General features: G+C 39.6%; 2 protein-coding genes across 2 annotated transcripts; both read left to right on the forward strand.

The window, feature by feature from the left end:
- Window positions 1-2,422: 2,422 nt before the first annotated feature.
- Window positions 2,423-3,472, forward strand: LOC128514929 (trace amine-associated receptor 13c-like). Its single transcript, XM_053488847.1, has one exon. It carries the CDS (start codon window positions 2,423-2,425, stop codon window positions 3,470-3,472), a length of 1,050 nt encoding a protein of 349 aa, XP_053344822.1.
- Window positions 3,473-17,584: 14,112 nt separating this feature from the next.
- Window positions 17,585-18,631, forward strand: LOC128513166 (trace amine-associated receptor 13c-like). Its single transcript, XM_053486839.1, has one exon. The coding sequence runs from the start codon at window positions 17,585-17,587 to the stop codon at window positions 18,629-18,631; it is 1,047 nt and encodes a 348-aa protein (XP_053342814.1).
- Window positions 18,632-24,150: the final 5,519 nt, after the last annotated feature.

Genomic DNA, 24,150 nt, shown 5'->3' on the forward strand with positions numbered 1-24,150 from the left:
TCCTGTAATAGTCTGCGCCAGGTGTCCTTGAAGGGGGAGGGAGTAGGATTCCAGAGCGTCTCGTTATCTTGGTCTTCGGGGAGTTTGTTATGACTCCAGCCACGGCCTTGAATGCAGTAGCTGGAAGAAAAAAGGGGCAGCCGAAAAAGAAAATCATATTTTCCAGGTTTCGAACAATATCTGCCATTTTCACAGATATTTAATGTCCATCACTGGTCTGCAGGTCTGTCCAAATCACGTTGCATAGCTGCTAGTCTCTCCAAGATATTATCCAATTTGCGGTCCAGAACCACAGTCTGATTACCGACAGCTCTCGTCACCACTATCCCACTATCCCCTATGGATATCTCGATATCCAAGTATCCCACCTACTGCAATCAGCAGAATCCCAGTTATCAGAGTTCCGAATAGGTAGATATCTTCAACATCCTCCAGAGACAGTGCGGCCAGGCACACAATGCGCCACTTCTCCCAACTGTCCATCGTGTATCCAGCAGCAAACGTCCCAGCAGGACAAGTAGGTTCCCCAGAACCCACACTTCTCGTCGAGAAGATCGTGTCAATTGCATTCAGAGACCAGTTGATCAAATCCATATTCCTTTTTAATTTTCAAGAGCAAGACGAGGAGAGTCTCTGAATATATTCACAAGACAGACAAGAGAAGCAAGCGGGGAGAGATAAGGGAGGGAGAGCAGATGCGACCGCCTTCGTCAAGAGCCAAGAGGGGAAAAAAAAAAAATTTCCCCATTAATGTACACACAGCACCCCATATTGACAGAAAACCATTTTTGCAGATTTATTAAAAAAAAAAATTAAATATTACATGGTCCTAAGTATTCAGATCTTTTGCGGTAACACTCATATATTTAACTCAGGTGCTGTCCATTTCTTCTGATCATCGGTGAGATGGTTCTACACCTTTATTTGAGTCCAGCTGTGATTGATTATACTGATAGGACTTAATTAGGAAAGCCACACACCTGTCTGTATGAGACCTTACAGCTCACAATGCATGTCAGAGCAAATGCGAATCATCAGGTCAAAGGAACTGCCTAAAGAGCTCAGAGACAGAATTGTGGCAAGGCACAGATCTGGCCACGGTTACAAAAAAAATTCTGCCGCACTTACGGTTCCTAAGAGGCCTCCATAATCCTTAAATGGACAATGTTTGGGAGGACCAGAACCCTTTCTAGAGCTGGCGGTCCGGCCAAACCGAGAGACGTAAAGAAGAACCAAAGATCACTGTGGCTGTTCTCCAGAGATGCAGTTGGGAGACGGGAGAAAGTTGATAGGAGAAAGTCAACCATCACTGCATCCTTCACCAGTTGGGGCTTTAAGGTACAGTGGCTCGGCGGAAGCTTCTCCTCAGTGCAACACACATTAAAAAACACCTGAAGGAATCCAAGATGGTGAGAAATAGGATTCTCTGGTCTGATGCAACGAAGATAGAACTTTTTGGCCTTAATTCTAAGCAGTATGAGTGGAAAAAAACAGGCAGTGCTCATCACCTGTCCAATATAGTCCCAACAGTGAAGCATGGTGGTTGCAGCATCATGCTGTGGGGGTGTTTTTCAGCTGCAGGGACAGGACAACTGGTTGTAATCGAGAGGAAAATAAATGTGGCCAAGTACAGGGATATCTTGGACGAAAACCTTCTCTAGAGTGCTCATGACCTCAGATTGGGCCGAAGGTTTACCTTTCAACAACACAATGACCCTAAGCAGATGGCTTAAATAACGAAGGCTAAAATGACCTCAAGCTTAAGCGAACTTGGGTTCTGCAGCAGGACAATTTTTTAAAGCATACCAGCAAGTCCACTTCTGCATGGTTAAAGAAAAAACAAAATAAAGACTTTTGGAGTGACCTAGTCAAAATCCTGACCTGAATCCTTGTGAGATGCTGTGGAATGACCTTTAAAATACCTTAAAAAACCCTCTAATGTGGTTTGTTTTACAAGAAATTTTGCAAAGATGAGTGGGCCAAAATTCCTTCACACTGCTGTAACACTCATTGCAAGTTATCAAAAATGGTTGATTGCAATATCTATGATTGCTCCTAAGGGTGGCCCACCAGTTAGCAAACACTTTTTTACACCACTGTACCAGTACTTCCTTGAATTATGTTCATTGTTAAGTCTATAACTTCTTTATAACTTCCAATTGTAATGATTAATTAAAATATTCTCTTATGTATTACAAGGAATTATATTCCTGCAATATGCTTATTTGTGCATAGCAACAAAATGTGTTAATATCCCTGTTGATCAAAAGGGGAAGTAACATTTTTATTGTTGGACTACTGTCTCTCAGGTGGCCTCATCTCTTAACAGGGAAGCCAATATAACTTCTGACATTTCGTAAAGATGTAATCATTTTTCACAAGAGACTACAAATGAAAGGGTATTTTTGACAGTACTTTAAGGATGGTAGAAGCTCAAAATTTTTCTTTGTTGGAAGTAAAAGATTTAACAGAGTACTGTTATCCTGAATCAAATGCTTCATGTGTAAAAATGTCTTATAATGTGGCAACTAAAACTGTCTTTTATTCAATAGTGGTGTTTGCAATAGTCATTACAATTGTTGGGAATGCTGTGGTCATTATCTCTATAGCTCATTTCAAACAACTTCACACACCAACAAACATTTTGGTGATGTCTCTGGCTCTGGTAGATCTACTTTTGGGACTGACAGTTATGCCTTTCAGCATGGTTAGGAGTGTGGATGGCTGCTGGTACTTTGGAAAAGAATTCTGCTATTGGCATTCTGTTTTTGACTCTGTCTTCACTGGTGCATCAATCTTTCACCTGATAGCTATTGCTACAGATCGAAATCAAGCTGTGTGCTATCCCCTTCAGTATCCTACAAGAATTACTTTACCTGTTTCAGGTATTATGGCAGCTCTGAGTTGGATTTTGGCTTCAGTGTATGCTTTCAGTACTGTTGGTATACAATCAAATGAAGCAAACTTAAAAGATTATATTGCATCCATAGATTGTTTTGGAAGTTGTGTGTATTTGCTTAATGCAGTAATCGCTTCTATAAATACAATGCGTTCTTTCATTTTGCCGGTTTGTATTATGATTGGTTTGTATGTGCAAATATTTTTGGTTTCAGAAAAGCATGCAAAAAAAATGGAGGGCACAAAAAAAAACAGACTTGATATGACCTCAAACAAAATTTTACAAAAGGTGAAACATGAGAAAAAAGCTGCAAAAACACTTGGCATTGTTGTGGGTACATTTATTTTATGCTGGATGCCATATCTCATTATATCTCTAGTTGAACCTCTTTCAAACTTTACCATGCCAGCAATTATATATGATGTATTCTTCTGGTTGGGTTACATTAATTCAACATTCAACCCCATCATATATGGCCTTTTCTATCCATGGTTCAGAAAAACACTTTATCTAATTGTTACACTAAAGATATTTGCTCCTAACTCCTCAGACATAAAAGTTTATGCAGCTTAAAAATGTGTTCATGGTGCAAAATAGATATGAACAAATAAGGGCATTAATCACATTTATTTTAATTTTAATATACAGTGCCATAAAAAAGCATTTGCTAATATTTTCTGAAGATTTAGCACACTTACATGATTTAGATCATCAAATCGTAATATTACACAAATATAACTCAGTTAATACAAAATGCAGTTTTTAAATGATGATTTAAATTATTAATAAAATAACTGCCTAAGCTTGCCTGGCCTCAACCTAAATTGCACCTACACCTAATAACTGGTTGTGACACCCTTAGCAGCAACAACCGCAATCAATTGTTTGGAATTTTGTCCCACTCTTCTATGTAGAATTGTTTGATTTTAGCCAAATTAAATGGTTATTAAGCAAGAATGGCCTGTTTAAGAATCTTAATTAGACTTATGTCTGGACTTTGCTCATGCCAAAACATTATTTTTTATTTATGTTTTAAGCCATTCAGAGGTGAACTTGCTGATGTGTTTTAGATTATTGTCCTGCTGCATAACCCACTTGAGCTTGAGGTCACAAACTGATAGCTCTCAGGATTTTTTTTGGTAGAGCACATTTCATAGATCCATTAATTATGGCAAGTTGTCCACATCCTGAAGCTGTAAAGCAGTCCCAGCCCATCACACTACCATTATCATGTTTGAATGTAGGTATGGTGTTGTTTTCCTTTAATGCTCTGTTGATTTTCTCCCAGATGTACCTGGATTCACATCTTCCAAAAAGTTAAACTTTTGTCTCAGCAGTCCACAGAATATTGGCCCAAAAACTCTTGGGCATTAACAAGATGGGTTTTTTTTTTTTTTTTGGCAAATGTGACACGAGCCTTTATGTTCTTTTTGTCAGCAATGGCTTTCACCATGCAACTCTCCCATGCCTGCCATTTTTGCCAAGTCTCTTTCTTATTGGTGAATCATGCACACTGACCTTAACTGTGGCAAGTAAGTGCCACTGTAACAAGATAATCAATGTGATTCCCTTCACTGGTCTGTGGTGTACCAGCCAGTGTTTAAAGTAGATAAGGCATTATTCCAGATCTGTGTGCAAACACTCTGCACTGTTTAGAATGGGCAGATCTGGTGGCATCTAGAGCACAGAGTTTTAAAGAGGCAAAGATGTGGTCACCCAAAATTGTGGGTTTTTTTGGCGACGTTGCTGAAAAGGCAATCATGCGGACGTGCCGCACCTGGTGCAATCTCTATTTAAGGGCACTGATACCTTCTCACATTTTGTGATTATTAGGTAGCACTGGTAAGGTCCAAAGTTACAAAACAAGCATGCATTAAGTTCTGAACAAAACAAAGACAAAGACCATCAAGTTCAAGACAAAGCTTTCTTTGGATTTCCTTTTTAGTTTTCAATTAATAACCCCACGCTATCTCCATACAGGAAGGTCTTCCTGTGTGTTTTTCAAGAGCACGCTCACTATCTCCTATGTCGTTGACCACCCTGCATAAGGGTTCTTATTATAACATCTCGTGGTGCGGCTCTCTAATCCGCACTCCATAACAAAATTCTACATATATTGTTAAGCCTTTGGTGTCTATGGCCTTTCCCTTTACATCCTACCCCTAGGCCTACTGCATTGTCTCGAAGGACCTTAATTTTAAATTAATAAGAAGATAATACTAAAAAAAATGGCTAGTGGAAATGTCAAAAGCACTGATGACCTTAATATTTAAATGTACTCATCTAAATGTTTAAATCTTAGTATTTGGCCAGTAATATTATCTCCACCAGTCTAATATTTTTAGCCATCATTTGTCAAAAAGGATTCTAAAAGGAAACAAAGTCATAAAAAATTAATAAGTAACCAAGAAAGTAAAGGTTTTCTAGCCCTCCTGCTAAATGTGACCACTGCATATACATTTGACATATTTAGCAGCTAACATGAATTAACAATTCATTCTCATTATATAAATAAATTAAAATTTAATCTCCATATTCCAATGGGAGTCAAAACATTATGTAGTTATCTGTGGATCAAAAGGGGAAGGGTCTTTGTTGCTATTGAAATATTATCTCCCAGGCTGTATAATAACTAGATGGCAAAGCAAATATACAAATAAAAATCAGCATTTTGTCAATAAATCAGTTTGTACTTTATACTGTTGCCATTCTCTCATTGAATATCATTAATTGTTGTACAAATTTTTGACGTAATTTGTTTAAAGGATGCGAGAAGCTTCAAATTCATCTTTACTGGATGTAGAAGAGTTAATAGAGTTCTGTTTTCCTGAATCAAATCGTTCTTGTGTAAAGCTTTCGCATAATGTAGCAGCTAGAGCAGGTATGTATTCGTTACTGGTGTTTGCAACACTTGTTACAATTCTGGCGAATTCAGTTAATAATAATAATATTAATAATAATACATTTTATGTAACGGGCGCCTTTCATGGCACTCAGGCCACCTTACAGTTAAAGTATAAGTACATGGTTTAAAAACAAAACAGGAAGAAAACTGCATTTCATAAAGGCCTGTCTAAACAAACAGGTTTTTAGACGAGATTTAAAAACTGGGAGACTTGGACTGTTGCAGACCTCGACAGGAAGTTGGTTCCAAAAAAAAGGTGCCGCATAACCAAAAGCTCGAGATCCTATAGAAACTGTCTGTGGACGTGGACAAATGAGTGTAATTGCAAAAGCATACCTTAAATGACGCGACAGGATACAGTGGTGTGAAAAACTATTTGCCCCCTTCCTGATTTCTTATTCTTTTGCATGTTTGTCACACTTAAATGTTTCTGCTCATCAAAAACCCTTAACTAATAGTCAAAGATAACACAAGTAAACACAAAATGCAGTTTTTAAATGATGGTTTTTACTATTTAGCGGGGAAAAAAATCCAATCCTACATGGCCCTGTGTGAAAAAGTGATTGCCCCCTTGTTAAAAAATAACTTAACTGTGGTTTATCACACCTGAGTATAATTTCTGTAAGTCACCCCCAGGCCTGATTACTGCCACACCTGTTTCAATCAAGAAATCGCCTAAATAGGAGCTACCTGACACAGAGAAGTAGACCAAAAGCACCTCAAAAACTAGACATCATGCCAAGATCCAAAAAAATTCAGGAACAAATGAGAACAAAAGTAATTGAGATCTATCAGTCTGGTAAAGGTTATAAAGCCATTTTTGAAGCTTTGGGACTCCAGCGAACCTTAGTGAGAGCCATTATCCACAAATGGCAAAAACATGGAACAGTGGTGAACCTTCCCAGGAGTAGCCGGCCGACAAAAATTACCCCAAAAGCACAGAGACAACTCATCCGAGAGGCCACAAAAGACCCCAGGACAACATCTAAAGAACTGCAGGCCTCACTTGCCTCAATTAAGGTTAGTGTTAACGACTCCACCAAAAGAAAGAGACTGGGGAAAAACGGCCTGCATGGCAGATTAACAAGGCGAAAACCACTTTTAAGCAAAAAGAACATTAAGGCTAGTCTCAATTTTGCTAAAAAACATCTCAATGATTGCCAAGACTTTTAGGAAAATACCTTGTGGACCGACGAGACAAAAGTTGAACTTTTTGGAAGGTGCGTGTCATGTTACATCTGGTGTAAATGTAACACAGCATTTGGTGGTGGTAGTGTGATGGTCTGGGGTTGTTTTGCTGCTTCAGGACCTGGAAGGCTTGCTGTGATAGATGGAACCATGAATTCTACTGTCTACCAAAAACTGTCTACTGTCAACTCAAGCTGAAGCGATCTTGGGTGCTGCAGCAGGAAAATGACCCAAAACACACCAGCAAATCCACCTCTGAATGGCTGAAGAAAAACAAAATAAAGACTGTGAGTGGCTTAGTCAAAGTCCTGACCTGAATCCTATTGAGATGTTGTGGCATGACCTTAAAAAGGCGGTTCATGCTAGAAAACCCTAAAATAAAGCTAAATTACAACAATTCTGCAAAGATGAGTGGGCCAAAATTCCTCCTGAGCGCTGTAAAAGACTCGTTGCAAGTTATCGCAAACACTTGATTGCAGTTATTGCTGCTAAGGGTGGCCCAATCAGTTATTAGGTTCAGGGGGCAATTACTTTTTCACACAGGGCCATGTAGGTTTGGATTTTTTTTCTCCCTAAATAATAAAAAAACATCATTTAAAAACTGCATTTTGTGTTTACTTGTGTTATCTTTGACTAATAGTTAAATGTGTTTGATGATCAGATACATTTTGTGTGACAAACATGCAAAAGAATAAGAAATCAGGAAGGGGGCAAACAGTTTTTCACACCACTGTATGTACAGTATATCGAGAAGGTCCAAAAGATATAAAGGTGCCAAGTTGTTTAGTACTTTGTAGGTTAAAAGTAGTATTTTAAAATCTACACGGTATTTAACAGAGAGCAGATTTTGCAAAACGGGAGTGATGTGTTGAAAACTAGTTTTGGATATAACCCCAGCAGCAGCATTTTGTACTAACTGTAATTTATGAAGTAGTTTTGGAGGAAGCCCATAAAATAAAGTATTGCAATAATCATTCTAGATGTAACAAGAGCATGCACAAAAATATCCGTCCTCTTCATTGAAAGGGCGGGACGTAGTCTTCTTTGTCTTTCGGTTGTTCCCTTTCAGGGGTCACCACAGCAAATCATCTGCATCCATCTAACCCTATTCTCTGCATCCTCTTCTCTCACACCAACTAACTTCATGTCCGCTCTGGACATTAAACCATATTGCTGCTCACAAATGCTCATCTCTGCCCTTAGCCTAGCTTCCACTACTTTTTCCCACAGCTTCATTGTTTTGCTCATTAGCTTTATACCTCTATAATTGCCACAACTTTGCACATCTCCCTACAGTTCTTAAAAATCAGCACCAATACTCTCCTCCTCCATTTCTCTGGAATCCTTTCACTCTTCAAGATCTTGTTAAACAAACTAGTCAGAAACTCTGCCACCTCTCCTAAGCACTTCCATACCTCCACAGGTATGTCATCAGGACCAACAGCCTTTTTACTCTTCATCCTCTTCATTGCCCTTCTCACCTCACTTTTACTAATATTTGCTACTTCCTGTTCCACAACAGTTACCTCTTCTACTCTTAGTTCTCTTTCATTTTCCTCATTCATTAACTCCTCAAAGTACTCCTTCCATCTTCCCATCACCCTTCTGGCATCTGTCAGTACATTTTCATCTCTATCTTTAATCACTCTAACCTGCTGCATATCCTTCCCATCTCTGTCTCTCTGCCTTACCAACCTGTACAGATCTACCTCTCCCTCCTTACTGTCCAGCCTAGCATACAAGTCCTCATATGCTCTTTGTTTGGCCTTTGCCACCTCTACTGTACCTTCACCTTACGCTGCATCTCCCTGTACTCCTGTCTACTCTCTTCAGTCCTTTCAGAGTACCACTTCTTCTTAGCTAGCCTCTTTCCCTGTAAACCCCCCCGATCACATTGGCTGTAGTTGTCCAGTCATCTGAAAGCACCTACTGACCACCCATAGCCTGTCTCAACTCCTCCCTGAAGACTACACAACATTCTTCCTTTTTTATCTTCAACCACTGTCCTCTGCTCTGCCTTTGTCCTCTTCACCTTCCTCACCACCAGGGTTATTTTACAAACCACCATCCTGTGTTGTCTAGATACACTCTCCCTTACCAACACTTTGCAGTCACTGATCTCTTTCAGATTACAACGTCGACACAAGACGTAGTCCACCTGAGTGCTTCTGCCTCCACTCTTATGTACACCTACACCAGTTTACTACTGCCATTTCCATCCTCTTTGCAAAGTCCACCACCCTCTGTCCTTCTACATTCCTGTCCTGAAGACGTAAACGTTTGATATTTCCAATATGGAAAAATGCAGAGTGGGTAACACTTTTAATATGGGCTTTGAATGACAGTGTTTGATCAAAGATGACTTCCAAGCTTTTGACCTGGTTGAATAGAGGAACAATAAGATTGTCAATTAAAACAGAAGAAATATTTGCCTTTCCTAATTTTGATTTTGTTAACTTTTCAAGGCACTTAACAAGAGCAGAAGCTAGAAACATCATGGAAGGTTTAGAGGAAAGAGAGTTGGGTATCGTCTGCATAACAGTGAAATTGAATGCCATATTTCCTAAATATGCTCCCTATTGGAAGAAGATGGATAAGAAACAGGAAAGGTCCTAGCACGGAGCCCTGAGGTACACCAGTGACAACTGGAGTAGTGGTTGATTTGAAACTGTTTAATTTGTACAAATTGTGTGCGATCAGAAAAAATAGGAATGAAACCAAAAAAGGGCTATACAAGTAACACTGATAGATTCCAATCTGTTTAATAGTATGGTGTGTGAGACAGTATCAAAAACGTCACTAAAATCAAGGAGTATAAGAATCGATAAAAGTCCAGAATCAGCAGCCAACAGCTAATCATTTGATATCTTTACAAGTGCGGTCTAAACACTGTGTTGAGAACGAAATCCAAAGTCAATGAATCAAAAGTATTAGCCAAGAACGACAAATTTGAAATAGGACGAGAATTGTCTCAATTACTTGAGTCAAGGCCTAATTATTGAAGGATTGAAGTTAGCACTGCAGTTTTAAAACTGATGGGAACAATACCAGAAAGAAGTGATCCATGCATGATAATTAAGGAAGATAGGAAAGGTAAACCAGCTTTAACTAAATGGGTCAGTAGTGGGTCCAGTTGACATGTAACAGATTTGGATTTTTGTATAATATAACAAACTTCTTCATCAGTTGATAGTATAAAAGTAGAAGTATATGTATAGTCAGCCCTTAGCATTTGACCAGAGGAAATATTAAGATCAGAACTGAGTGGAACCATTTGCTGGTGGATCAGTTAAATTTTATTATTAAAAAAGACCATAAAATCATTACATAATTCAATTGAAGGAGTATGAGATTTTGAAAGTTCAATAGGCTTTGAGATATTGTTAATAAGAGAGAAAAGTGATTTAGTGTTTCGTGCATCAGATCCTATAAGACCAGCATAGTAGTTCATTCTTGCAGTGGAGAGTGCAGTCTTGTAAGCTTTCATATAATCAGCATACAAATCTTTGTGAACAGCAAATCCAGTCTTAGTGCATAGTCGTTCCAAACGACGACTCTTGACCTTAAGATGGCGAAGTTCACAAGTAAACTAGGGAGCAGAGTTGGCAAACCAGACCTTCCTGGTTTTCAATGGAGCACAAACATTAAGGATGACTTGTCAATGATCATTGTAGTGCTATACTAAATCATCGGGAGTCGAAGGGTAGTTGATAGATGGTAAGAAGTGTAGACAAACATTCTGAGAGCACTAAAACATTAATGTTCTTAATATTGTAAAAAAGTCATGGTATGGTTCAAATTGGGCTTGAATATAGATAGAACAACATTAAAAGACACCAACATGTGATCAGACAGTGATAAATCTGTAAAATTATCGGGGATGACGCCAGAGCAGCAGACCAAGTTCAAAGTATGACCTTTTGAGTGAGTAGGCACTTTGATAAATTGCTGCAGTCCAAAACTATCCAAACATGTTAAAAAATCAGTTGAAAAGGAGCTTCCTGAATGATCTATATGGATATTGAAATCACCAACCAACACCACATTAGGGGACAGAGAGCAAAGACAAGTTAAAAATTTAGAAAATTCCTGCAGAAATGCTGGATTGGCCTTTGGAGGTCTGTACACCACACCAAGCATGGTAGGAACAACTCCATTAATTTGCACTGCAGCCGATTAAAATGGTGTGTATTCGATTTCAGGAACGGTTACAACTTTCTATTTCGCCTTATGCATTATTGCAACTCCCCGCACTGGCTAACAGTTTGTGGTTTACTAGTAAAGACATATTCAGGAGAAATAGAATGATTTAAATGAAAAAAAGTCATTGCTTTGTTGCCAGGTCTCTGTTAAACAAAGTAAATCGAACTTTAGTTTCAGACAGGCATGCAAGAACAATTGAGGTAACAAAAAAGGGCTAATCTGACATTACATCATCAACAAAGATATCACAAAAAGTGAAACGAGAAAAAAGCAGCAAAAATTCTTGGGATAGTTGTTGGAGCATTTAATGCATGCTGGATGCCATATTACATTACATCTCTTGTTGATACTTTCTCACACAGTACGACAACTGGAATTCTTCCCAAACTATTTAACTGGTTGACTTATATCAATTCAACATTGAACCCTATCATATATGGCCTTTTCTATCCATGGTTTGGGAAAACACTATATCTTATTGTTACACAAAAAATATTTGCCCCTAATTCCTCTGACATAAAAGTGTGCAACTTAAAATAAATAATGTATTTCTTAAAATACATGTAATCAATGAAGAGCAGAGACTGCATTCATTTTCACTGTAATGCAGTTATTATTTGGGTACACAGTAATTGGCTTAGTTTTTTTGAATTTTTGAAGCAAATTTTCCTATGATATGGGTAATTTTTTACTCAATGTTTACAGTGGGTACGGAAAGTATTCAGACCCCCTTAAATTTCTCCTTTTTTTATATTTAAGCTATTTTTTTCCTCATTAGGCCTTGTTCACATGGGCGTTAAGTTTTTGGATAAACGAACGTGCTCTGAACGTCCTAGATGTTTATGTTGCGTTTTGTAGTGGCGCTTGATTGACTTCTACAGTGGGGGCAGTGTCGGGAGCTGAATATGAAAGCCGCCATTACTGGGTTCGCTCTCTGACTGCACAACGTCGGATTAAAGGAAGTATTTTTTCGCAGTTTATGAAGAAATGCGAAAATTTCCGCGTATGTTTTTCAACAATTTATTTTATTTTATTTTGCCTTTTTCCGCATTTCCTTATGTATAGCATGTAGGATCATGGGATATATCCGGTCCTCCGAAGGGTAAAATGAACGTGAAGAAAACGCACTAGTAACGGTTTCCTTGCGTTCGTTGGGATTTGAACGGCAAGAAAAAGCTGCATGCAACGTTTTTTTTTATGCCGTATAAACCCGCAGCCGGACATTCGCACGTCACCAAAGCCTGTGTGAACACTCTCATTGACTCCTATGTGTAGAAAACACTCTGCGCTTGATCCGCGCTCACTGGACTCTACAAACGCAAGAAAAACGCTCGATTTTGACGCCCGTGTGAACAAGGCCTTAATGTACACACAGCACAACATTTTTGCAAAGCTACTAAAAAAGGAAAACTAAAATATCACATGGTCCTAAGTATTCAGATCTTTTGCTGTGACACTCATATATTCAACTCAGGTCCTGTCAATTACTTTTGATCATCCTTGAGAGGGTTCTACACCTTGAGTCCAGCTGTCTTTAATTATACTGATTTGACTTGATTAGGAAAGCCACACACCTGTCTATATGAGACCTTACAGCTCACAATGCATGTCAGAGCAAATGAGAATCATAAGGTCCTCGAAACTGACTGAAGAGCTCAGAGACAGAATTGTGGCAAGGCACAGATCTGGCCAATGTTAAAAAAAAAATTCTGCTGCACTTAACGTTCCTAAGAGGCCTCCATAATCCTTAAATGGAAGATGTTTGGAATGACCAGAAACCGGCCTAGTGCGGGCCGTCCAGCCCAAGTGAGCTATCGGGGTAGAAGAGCCTTGGTGGGAGAGGTAAAAACGAACCCAAATATCACTGTGGCTGTGCTCCAGAGTTGCAGTTGGAAGATGGGAAAAAGTTGATGGGACAAAGTCAACCATCACTGCATCCTCCACCAGTCGGGACTTTATGGTACAGTGGCCCGGTGGAAGCCTCTCTTCAGTGCAACACACATTAAAAAAAATGGCGCCGGTGAGGTCGGCTGCCATCACGACTGCTCCGACCACCTTTTCTTTGTTTTTGTTCATTAAGTTAGTTTTTAGCATTTTAAAACCAGTCAAATTAAAACCATGGAGTACATTTCTTATGATGGAGACACTCTTGTTTCTATTGGTATACAATGTACTCACAATTCGACGTTTTTAACTCCAGGTCTGAGCTGGCCGAGTGAGATCCTGAGGGAGAACAATGGATGCGATGCGAAGCAGCGGCCTCGAGGGAAACGAGCCGGCGTCAGGAACAGGCTGAGAGCCCGTGCACACCGCACACCTCTGCCTAGCATCCTGCTCGCCAACGTCCAGTCACTGAACAACAAGCTCGATGACCTCAGGGCCAGGGTAAAGTTCCAGAGAGACATTCGGGACTGCAATCTTCTCTGCTTCACCGGGACATGGCTGAACCCAGCGGTGCTGGACTACGCCATCCAGCCGGCCGAGTTCTTCTCGGTTCACCGCATGGACAGGACACGGGACTCAGGGAAATCAAGGGAAGGCGGCGTGTGTTTAATGGTGAACAGCAGCTGGTGCAACAGCGCGAGCGTTGTTCCTCTCACACGCTCCTGCACACCCAACCTGGAACTACTGTCCATCATGTGTCGTCCTTTTTATCTTCCTCGGAAGTTTACATCGGTCATAATCAGTGCCGTTTATATTCCACCACAAGCGGACACGGACTCACACAGCACCAGACACAGCACCGGGACGCTGCGCTCATTGTGGCGGGGAACTTTAACAGTGCCAACCTCAAACGCGCAGCGCCGAACTTTTATCAGCACATCACCTGCCCCACCAGGGGCGAAAGGACACTGGATCATTGTTATACAACTGTCAAGGACGGCTTCAAGGCACAATCTCGTCCACCGTTTGGTAACTCCGACCACGCCGCCATCTTCCTCATGCCAAAATACAAACAAGGGCTAAAACAGGAAGTTTCGGTTCAGAGGGAGGTCGCGCGCTGGACGGACCAACCGCTGAGCGCGTTACAGGACGCACTCAATGACGCAGACTGGGACATGTTCAGAAACAGCTCCGATGACGTCAGCGTGTTTACGGAAGCGGTTGTGGGATTCATCGGGAAACTAGCGGATGATACCGTGGAAAAAAAGACTATTAAAACGTTTCCCAACCAAAGCGGTGGGTGGATAAAACCATCCGCGACGCTCTGATATCTTGCACCGCTGCCTACAACACGGGACTCGCGTCGGGGGACATGGAACCGTACAAGGCTGCGCCATACAGCGTCCAGAAGGCGGTGAAAGAGGCAAAGCGGAGGTGAAAGAGGCGAAGCAGCTCTACGGAAGGAAACTAGAGTCACAACTCCAACAGAGTGACTCTAGGAGCCTGAGGCAGGGATTAAGGACAATAACGGATTATAAAGCAACAACATCCGGTATGACAAACGCGGACGCGACTCTGGCAGACAAGCTGAACACTTTCTATGCTCGCTTCAAAGCTGCAGCTAAAGACGCTAGTGATGCTAATGCTAGCGGCGCTAACGGCTACAGACAGGAAGTCACTGCCAGCACCGGAAGCGCGTTCATCATCACCGAGCATGACGTGAGGAGAGCCTTCAAGAGAGTGAACACCAGGAAAGCAGCAGGACCAGACGGCATCTCAGGTCGTATTCTCAGAGCCTGCGCAGACCAGCTAGCACCTGTGTTCACTGAGATATTCAACATCTCTTTATCTCAGTCGGTGATCCCCACATGCTTCAAAGAGTCCATCATTGTTCCTGTCCCAAAGAAACCACATCCTGCTTCTCTCAATGACTATCGCCCTGTAGCCCTTACCTCAGTAGTGATGAAGTGCTTTGAACACCTGGTCAGAGACCTTATCATTTCTTCAATACCAGACACACTGGACCCACTACAGTTTGCATACCGTCCAAACCATTCCACGGACGATGCAATCTCACATCTCCTCCATATTCTCTCACTCACCTGGACACTCGGAGGGGGAATTATGTGAAAATGCTCTTCATCGACTACAGCTCTGCATTTAATACCATAATTCCCTCCACACTCACCACCAAGCTGGAGCACCTGGGACTCAGCTCATCCATGTGTCAGTGGATCTCCAATTTTCTGACTGGCAGACCACAGGCAGTAAGGATGGGCGGACATGTATCAGCCTCACTCACTCTCAGCACTGGAGCCCCCCAGGATTGTGTTCTGAGCCCCCTGCTGTACTCTTTGTACACCTATGACTGCGTGGCGACTACCAACTCCACCACTGTCATCAAGTTTCCTGACGACACTGTCGTGGTGGGCCTGATCACCAACAACGATAAGACGGCCTACCTGGAGGAGGTTGGAAATCTGGAGAACTGGTGCCAGAGAAACAATCTCCTCCTGAATGTTAGCAAGACAAAAGAGCTGATAGTGGACTTTAGTACAAAGCAGGTAAGGAACTACCAGACCCCCATCATCAACAGGAGCCCAATGGAGAGAGTGGACGGCTTCAGATACCTCAGTGTTCACATCACGCAGGACCTGACATGGTCCTGTCACATCAACACCGTGGTAAAAAAGGCCCGGCAGCGTCTGTACCACCTCAGACGCTTGAGAGACTTCAGAGAGACTTCTGGTTCGGGAACAGCACTATGCAGGACAGACGAGCTCTACAGAGGGTGGTGCGATCAGCTGAGCGCATTATCCGCACCGAGCTCCCTGACCTGCACTCAATCTACACCAAGCTGTGCTGGACCAAGGCCAGGAAGGTCGTGAAGGACCTCAGCCACCCCAACAATGGACTGTTCACTCTGTTGCGGTCTGGGAAGCGATTCCGCTCCCTGAGGGCCAACACAGAGAGACTGAGGAGGAGCTTCTTCCCGCAGGCGATAAGGTCTCTCAACCACACCACTATGCAGAACTAACACAATATTTTCACAATTTTCACAATCAATCAATCAATCTTTATACATCCATGGACACTATGGACAACTCCACGCACATCACATCTACACTACATGTTTACGTTTACATTCTGGACCATTGCACAAAGACACTTTAATAACCTTTGCACAAAGTCACTTTTTCTATGCATATTTGCACACCATTATATCTCTATTTGTACAGTATTTTTCTATTTTCAGTTTCTATTTTTAGTTCTATTTTTCCTAGTTAAATTTTATTTAATTTTTTTATTTAAATTTTCTATCGTATTTCTTTTATTTCTATTTATTACTTATTATAAGCTTTAAATTCTCTTTTTAAGGTCACTGGCGGTCGTGTAAGCATTTCACTACATTTTGTACTGTGTATGACTGTGTATGTGACGAATAAAATTTGAATTTTGAATTTGAAAAAACACCTGAAAGACTTTAAGTTGGTGAGAGATAAGATTATCTGGTCTGATGCAACCAGGATAAAACTTTTTGGCCTTAATTCTAAAAGGTATGTGTGGAAAAAAACAGGCAATGCTCATCACCTTTCTAATACAGTCCCAACTGTGAAGCGTGGTGGTGGAATCATCATGCTGTGCGGGTGTTTTTCAGCTACAGGGACAGGACGACTGGTTGCAATCGAGAGGAAGATGGATGTGGCCAAGTACAGGGATATCCTGGACGAAAACCTTCTCCAGAGTGCTCAGGACCTCAGATTGGGCCGATGATTTACCTTTCAACAAGACAATGAACCTAAGCACATGGCTTAAATAACGAAGGCTAAAATGACCTCGAGCTCAAGTGAACTTGGGTTCTGCAGCAGGACAATTATCCAAAGCACACCAGCAAGTCTACTTCTGCATTACTGAAGAAAAACAAAATGAAGACTTGAGTGACCTAGTCAAAATCCTGACCTGAATCCATGTGAGATGCTGTGGAATGACCTTTAAAAAACCTTGAAAAACCCTATAATGTTGCTTGTTTTACAACAATTCTGCAAAGGTGAGTGTGCCAAAATTCCTTCACACTGCTGTAACACTCATTACAAGGTATCAAAAATGCTTGATTGCAGTTGTTCTTGCTAAGGGTGGCCCAACCATTTATTAGGATTAGGCAGCAAACACTTTTTTACACCCCTGTACCAGGATTTCCTTGAATTATGTTCATAGTTAAGTCTATAAATTCCTTTTTTTTAAATAGTAATAATTAATTAAAATATTCTTATGTATAACAAGGAATTATATTGCTGCAATATGCTTATTTGTGCATAGCAACAAAATGTGTTCACTTCCCTATTGATCAAAAAGGGAAGTAACATTTTTCCTGTTGGACTACTGTTTCTCAGGTGGCCTCATCTCTTGACAGGGAAGCCAATATAACTTCTGACAATTCTTAAAGAAGGAATCATTTTTCACAAGAGACTACTAATGAAAGGATATTTTTAACAGTACATTGAAGGATGGTAGAAGCTCAAAATTTGTCTTTGTTGAAAGTAAACGATTTAGCAGAGTACTGTTATCCTGAATCAAATGTTTCATGTGTAAAAATGTCTCATAATGTGGCAACTAAAACTGTCTTTTATTCAATAGTGGTGTTTGCAATAGTCATTACAATTATTGGGAATGCTGTGGTCATTATCTCCATAGCTCATTTCAAACAACTTCACACACCTACAAACATTTTGGTGATGTCTCTGGCTCTGGTAGATCTACTTTTGGGACTGACAGTTATGCCTTTCAGCATGGTTAGGAGTGTGGATGGCTGCTGGTACTTCGGAGAAGAATTCTGCTATTGGCATTTTATTTTTGACTCTCTCTTCACTGGTGCATCAATCTTTCACCTGATATCTATTGCTACAGATCGATATCAAGCTGTGTGCTATCCCCTTCAGTACCCTACAAGAATAACTTTACCTGTTTCAGGTTTTATGGCAGCTCTGAGTTGGATTTTGGCTACAGTGTATGCTTTCAGTACTGTTGGTATAAAATCCAATGAAGCAAACTTAGATTATATTGCATCCATAGATTGCTTTGGAAGTTGTCTGTTATTTATTAATGCAGTATCTGCTTCTATAAGTACAATACTTTCTTTCATTTTGCCGGTCTGTATTATGGTTGGTTTGTATGTGCACATATTTTTAGTTTCAGAAAAGCATGCAAAGAAAATTGAAGGCACAAAAAAAAACAGACCTGATATGACCTCAAACAAAATTTTACAAAAGGTGAAACATGAGAAAAAAGCTGCAAAAACTCTTGGCATTGTTGTGGGTACATTTAATTTATGCTGGATGCCATATGCCATTATATCACTAATTGACCCTCTTTTAAACTTTACCATACCAGTTATCATATATGATGTATTCTTCTGGTTGGGTTACATTAATTCAACATTCAACCCCATCATATATGGCCTTTTCTATCCATGGTTCAGAAAAACACTTTATCTAATTGTTACACTAAAGATATTTGCTCCTAACTCCTCAGACATAAACGTTTATGCAGCCTAAAAAGGTGTTCATGGTGCAAAATTGGTATAAACAAATAAGGGCATTGATTACATTTATTTTAATTCTAATATACAGTGCCATGAAAAAACATTTGCTGATATTTTCTGCATATTTACATATTTATATTTACAAAATGCAGTTTTTAAATGATGATTTAAATTATTAATTAAATAACTGCCTAAACTTGCCTGGCCTCAACCTAAATTGCACCTACACCTAATACCTGGTTGTGCCACCCTTAGGAGCAACAACTGCAATTAAGTGTTTGGAATTTTGTCCCACTCTTCTATGCAGAATTGTTTTAATTCAGCTAAATTAAATGCTTATCAAGCAGGAACGGCCTGTTTAAGATTCTTAATTAGACTTATGTCTGGACTTTACCCATGCCAAACATTATTTTAAGACAAGCCTTTGTTTTCTTTTTGTTAGCAATGGCTTTCACCATGCAACTCTCCCATTCCTGCCAATTTTGCCAAGTCTCTTTCTTATCGGTGAATCATGCACACTGACCTTAACTGTGGCAAGTACGTGCCACTGTAACAAGATAATCAATGTGATTCCCTTCACTGGTCTGTGGTGTACCAGCCAGTGTTTTACAGTAGATAAGGCATTATTCCAGAACCATGTGCAAACACTCTGCACTGTTTAGAACGGGCAGATCTGGTGGCATCTACTGTACAGATTTTTGAACAGGGAAAGATGTGGTCAACCAAAATTGTGGTTTCTTAGCGACGTTGCTGCAATCATGCGAACGTGCCGCACCTGGTGCTATCTCTATTTAAGGGCCCTGATACCTGCTCACATTGTGTAATTATTAGGTAGCACTGGTAAGGTATAAAGTCTAAAGTTACAAAACAAGCATGCATTAAGTTCTGAACAAAGACAAAGAGCATCAAGTTCAAGATAAAGCTTTCTTTGGTTTCCTTTTTAGTTTCCAATTAATAACCCCACGCTATCTCCATACAGGAAGGTCTTCCTGTGTGTGTTTCAAAAGCACGTTTACTATCTCCTATGTTGTTGACCCCCCCCCCTGCAAATAAGGGCTCTTATTATTACATCTCATGGTGCAGCTTTCTAATCCGCACCACATAACAAAATTCTACATATATTGTTAAGCCTTTGGTGTCTTTGGCCTTTCCCTTTACATCCTACCCCTAGGCCTACTGCATTTTCTTTAAGGACCTCAATTTTAAAGTGATGAGAGGATAATACTAAAAAAAACTGGCTAGTGGAAATGTCAAAAGCACTGATAAGAGCATGTTGCAAATATCACCTTAATCTTTAAATGTACCCATCCTAATGTTTAAATCTTAGTATATTGGCCAGTAAAATTATCTTCACCAGTCTAATATTTTTAGCCATCATTTGTCAGAAAGGATGTTTTTCCTGATTTTAAGTTTCTTTTTATTATTTATACATCTGATTCATACATCTCAAATCTGTATTTGAGAACATAAGATGAGTAATAAAACACATCAAGATCTTTTTTTTTATTATTATCATTGTTTGTTTGTGCATCATGTAAAAACTACTGAAATAATTTAAATGGGGTTTTCACAGGGTATATTTGGCAAGTTTAAGGTAACATATAGGCTTTGTTTCATCACAATTGGCCAAATTTAAATATATATATATATATATATATATATATATATATATTAATTAGCTCATTCCAAACAGATGGCATTGTAATCCTTTTTAAAGGTCCTACACATCATATTTTTCATTAAATGTTAATATGATCTTTAGGGTCCTAATGAAAAGTTTGTATTATACGTTAATTAAAAATTCAAAATTATTGTGTAAAAAAAACACTAATTTTACCTGGTAAAAACTAGCTCTGTTCTCAGCAACCTGTTTCAGTACATGCTAATTTAAATGCTCATGACCTCTGCTGAGCCCGCCCCCCCCCCCCCCCCCAGTTCTGTGGGGCGTGTCTTCACAACACACGTGGGGTATAGCCACGGAAGTGTAGTTCAGTGCGGGCAATGCTTTGGACTGCATTACCCACAAAGCATTGGCCACAACGCAGAATTATAGAGCCCGAGCCTGTTTTCTTCAGTAATTTTGTAATATCGCCTGACAACGCAGGAGTTAAAAGAATGGACATGCATCGACTCGATTTGTCTTTCTCATCACTGCATGGGCATGAATTAACGGGCTGTTGCGCTGCCGCGAGCAACAACAACAAAAACCGGAGAAGCTTACTGAGAGAGATACGGACGCGATGTGTTTACTGATGTGTTTACATGACTTCTTAATCTTCGACAGACATCATTATAAACCATCTAACGTAACAAAGGTAAGCATAATATAGTTTTCCGACTAAGTACACAGTTTGCAACTAGACAATCACCTTAATGCATTGTTTATTATAAACGGGCGATTAGGGATTATTTAGAGACGGATGTACACAGAGAAGAAGCCATAACCATGTTCTATGAGAGTATAAGTTAACTTACACTCCGCACTCATCGTGATTATTAGAAAAGGCGATCTGCAAAGACTCATAGTAAAATAAATCACACTCACTGAGCCTGGTGAAGATGAAGCAGGAACACGAAGCGTTAGTACAGATCCATTTTTTAGGAGCAGCTTCCTAGTAAAACCTGCTTTATATTGACCCGCGTTTATAAAGCAGTCTGGTGAAAAATGATTAGCGCAAACATAAACACATTTAGGTAAATCGGCAGGGACGTTAGCTTTAAAAAGTACATTCAGCCACTGCGTCCTCAGTGGCTCAGATACCTAACCCTAGGTAGGTACCCTAGGTAGGTACCCTAGGTCACTAACCCTAGTTAGTAAGTGACAACTGCTGTGTTCGCTATTACACCCAACAAATGTACACAACACTCGCATAGGCGCCATTTTGCTCCAGCAGCGAAAAACAATGGCCAACAGCTTCTTCTCACTCGGGGCGGGTCTTCGCTAAAACACCAGTGTCAATCAAATTCAAATTGAAATTTTATTTGTCACATACACCATCATACAGAGTACAATATGCAGTGAAATGATTTTGTGCGACCACAGAGTCGCGACGGCAGCCACCTAACCGGCGCCATCATAGAAGATAAGAAATAGATACATTAGGATAACGAGGGTAAAAAATCCCCTCCCAGACTGTCCTTCGAAAAGGGCAGTGTGCGATCAGGGGTACAAAAATACCTCAGCAACAAGCACATAAAAACATGTAAACACAACAATGACATAAACATTGCAACGATTAGGGTACAGGGGATAGGAAATGTCCAATGTAGGCAAACAGCTCCAGTCCCTGCAGCTAGAGAGTGCTGGTCCCGATTCCGCCTGCCCACACTGAAGGGAATAAGCACACGAAGGCGTTGGATATGGGGAAGGTAGAGTGTCTATCTGTAGCTGTTATGTGTGTGCGTGAGTGCGTGCGTATCAGTTTGTAAGCCTGAACCCTCTCGTAATAGTCTGCGCCAGGTGTCCTTGAAGGGGGAGGGAGTAGGATTCCAGAGCATCTCGTTATCTTGGTCTTCAGGGAGTTTGTTATGACTCCAGCCACGGCCTTGAATGCAGTAGCTGGAAAGAAAAAAGGGGCAGCCGAAAAAGAAAATCAACTTGTGTAGGAACGACCTCTTGTGGTGTGGCGTCATACGGCAAGGCATTTGAGATTGGCCTGATTTCAGAAGGGGCGTGTTATTGTAATAAATGAAAAGCAAACCACTGGGCAGCTTTTTATCATTGTAGAGTGGTTGTGTACGCACTCTCCTAACACACAGTTCAGTCCAAACAGCTTAAAAAAGTGCATGTAGGCCTGTATGACCCCTTTAAGTTTGCAATACCATTCCACATAAATGAAATCATAAAATTAATAATTAACCAAGTAAAGTAAAGGTTTTCTAGCCCTCCTGCTAAATGTGACCACTGCATATACATTTTACATATTTAGCAGCTAACATGAAATAACAATTCATTCTCCGTATATAAATAAATTAAAATTTAATCTTTATTCTCCAATTGGAGGAACAACATTATGTAGTTCTCTATGGATCAAAAGGGGAAGGCTCATTTTTTCTAATTGGAATATTATATCCCAGGCTGTATAATAACTAGACAGCTAAGCAAATATGTAAATAAAAACCAGCATTTTGTCAATAAATCAATTTGTACTTTATACCCACTCACTCATTAAAGATCATTGACTGTTGTACAAATTTTTGACTTCATTTGTTTGAAGGATGCGAGAATCTTAAAATTCATCTTTACTGGATGTAGAAGACTTGATAAGAGTACTGTTATCCTGAATCAAATCTCTCTTGTGTGAAGATTTCTCATAATGTAGCAGCTAGAGCAGTTATATATTCAATACTGTTTATACTTAAAACTCAATTCAGTATTAGACTGTCTTGTAAGAAAAACAGGGGTCACAAAACACGGCAGACCTGACATGACTTGAGATTGTTGTAGGTACATTTAATGTATGCTGGATGCCATATTACATTACATCTGTTGTTGATACTTTTTCACACTATACCAGTCCTGCAATTCTTCCTGAAATATTCAACTGGATGTGTTATATTAATTCAACATTAAATCTTATTATATATTGTCATGTCTAGGGGTGAAGAAAGCGAACGCAGATGCAGGATTAGATAATTATAGGTTTTTTTATCCTTCTTTTTCAATTATACACACCTCAGAACGGCAGGGATGTTACATATATGGCCTTTTTTATCCATGGTTAAGGAAAACATTATACCTCATCGTTACACTAAAAATATTTGCTCCTAATTCCTCTGACATAAAAAGTTTATGCAGCTTAAAATAAATGTATTCGTGGCTTAAAATACATTTAAACAATAAAAACAAAAATAGCAGTAATTGTGATGTATTTATTATTTTGGCACACTTATAGTAATTGGCTTGGTCATGATTTAAATCGGTAACGTAAACTCTCCTCTAATACATTCAATGTGGACAGATGGGCCATTGTTTTAAAACCTCCAAAAATGAGAGAGGAGGTTTGAGCAGAAGAAAATATATAGACTATATCCAAATAAAAATTAAGATGTTTGCATTCAAGCTCCATCTGAGTGTGCAGCTAATTATGACTACATATAATTTAATTGTCTCTATTATACAAAAGAACTGTAGAACTTAAACATTTTTAAGAATTGAACAAACACACACACACACACACACACACACACATAAATGTATGTATGTGTGTGTTCACATGTTCATGCATGAGTATATATGTATCACGTTCTTATTTTGTTTTCTGTTTAACAATTTTTATGTTCCGAACACTATTAAACTATTCAAAAACATTTTTTATTTCACCATGTTTTTTCACCATTGTTTTGAAATTGTTTAAACGAATTAAGTTTTAAAGTTAAAAAAGTTAAATTAAAATTGTATATTTAAAATATTCAAAATTGTGGTTCTGTTTAATTCAAAGTAAATACCTATCTATTGCGGATAGTTATTACGTTCTTAGACATTTAAATTAAACAAGTAAACTTTAAAAAGCTTTTTTTGTCCTTTCTGCT

The sequence above is a fragment of the Clarias gariepinus genome, chromosome 2 (assembly GCF_024256425.1).
Source record: "Clarias gariepinus isolate MV-2021 ecotype Netherlands chromosome 2, CGAR_prim_01v2, whole genome shotgun sequence".
Taxonomy (NCBI): Eukaryota; Metazoa; Chordata; class Actinopteri; order Siluriformes; family Clariidae; genus Clarias; species Clarias gariepinus.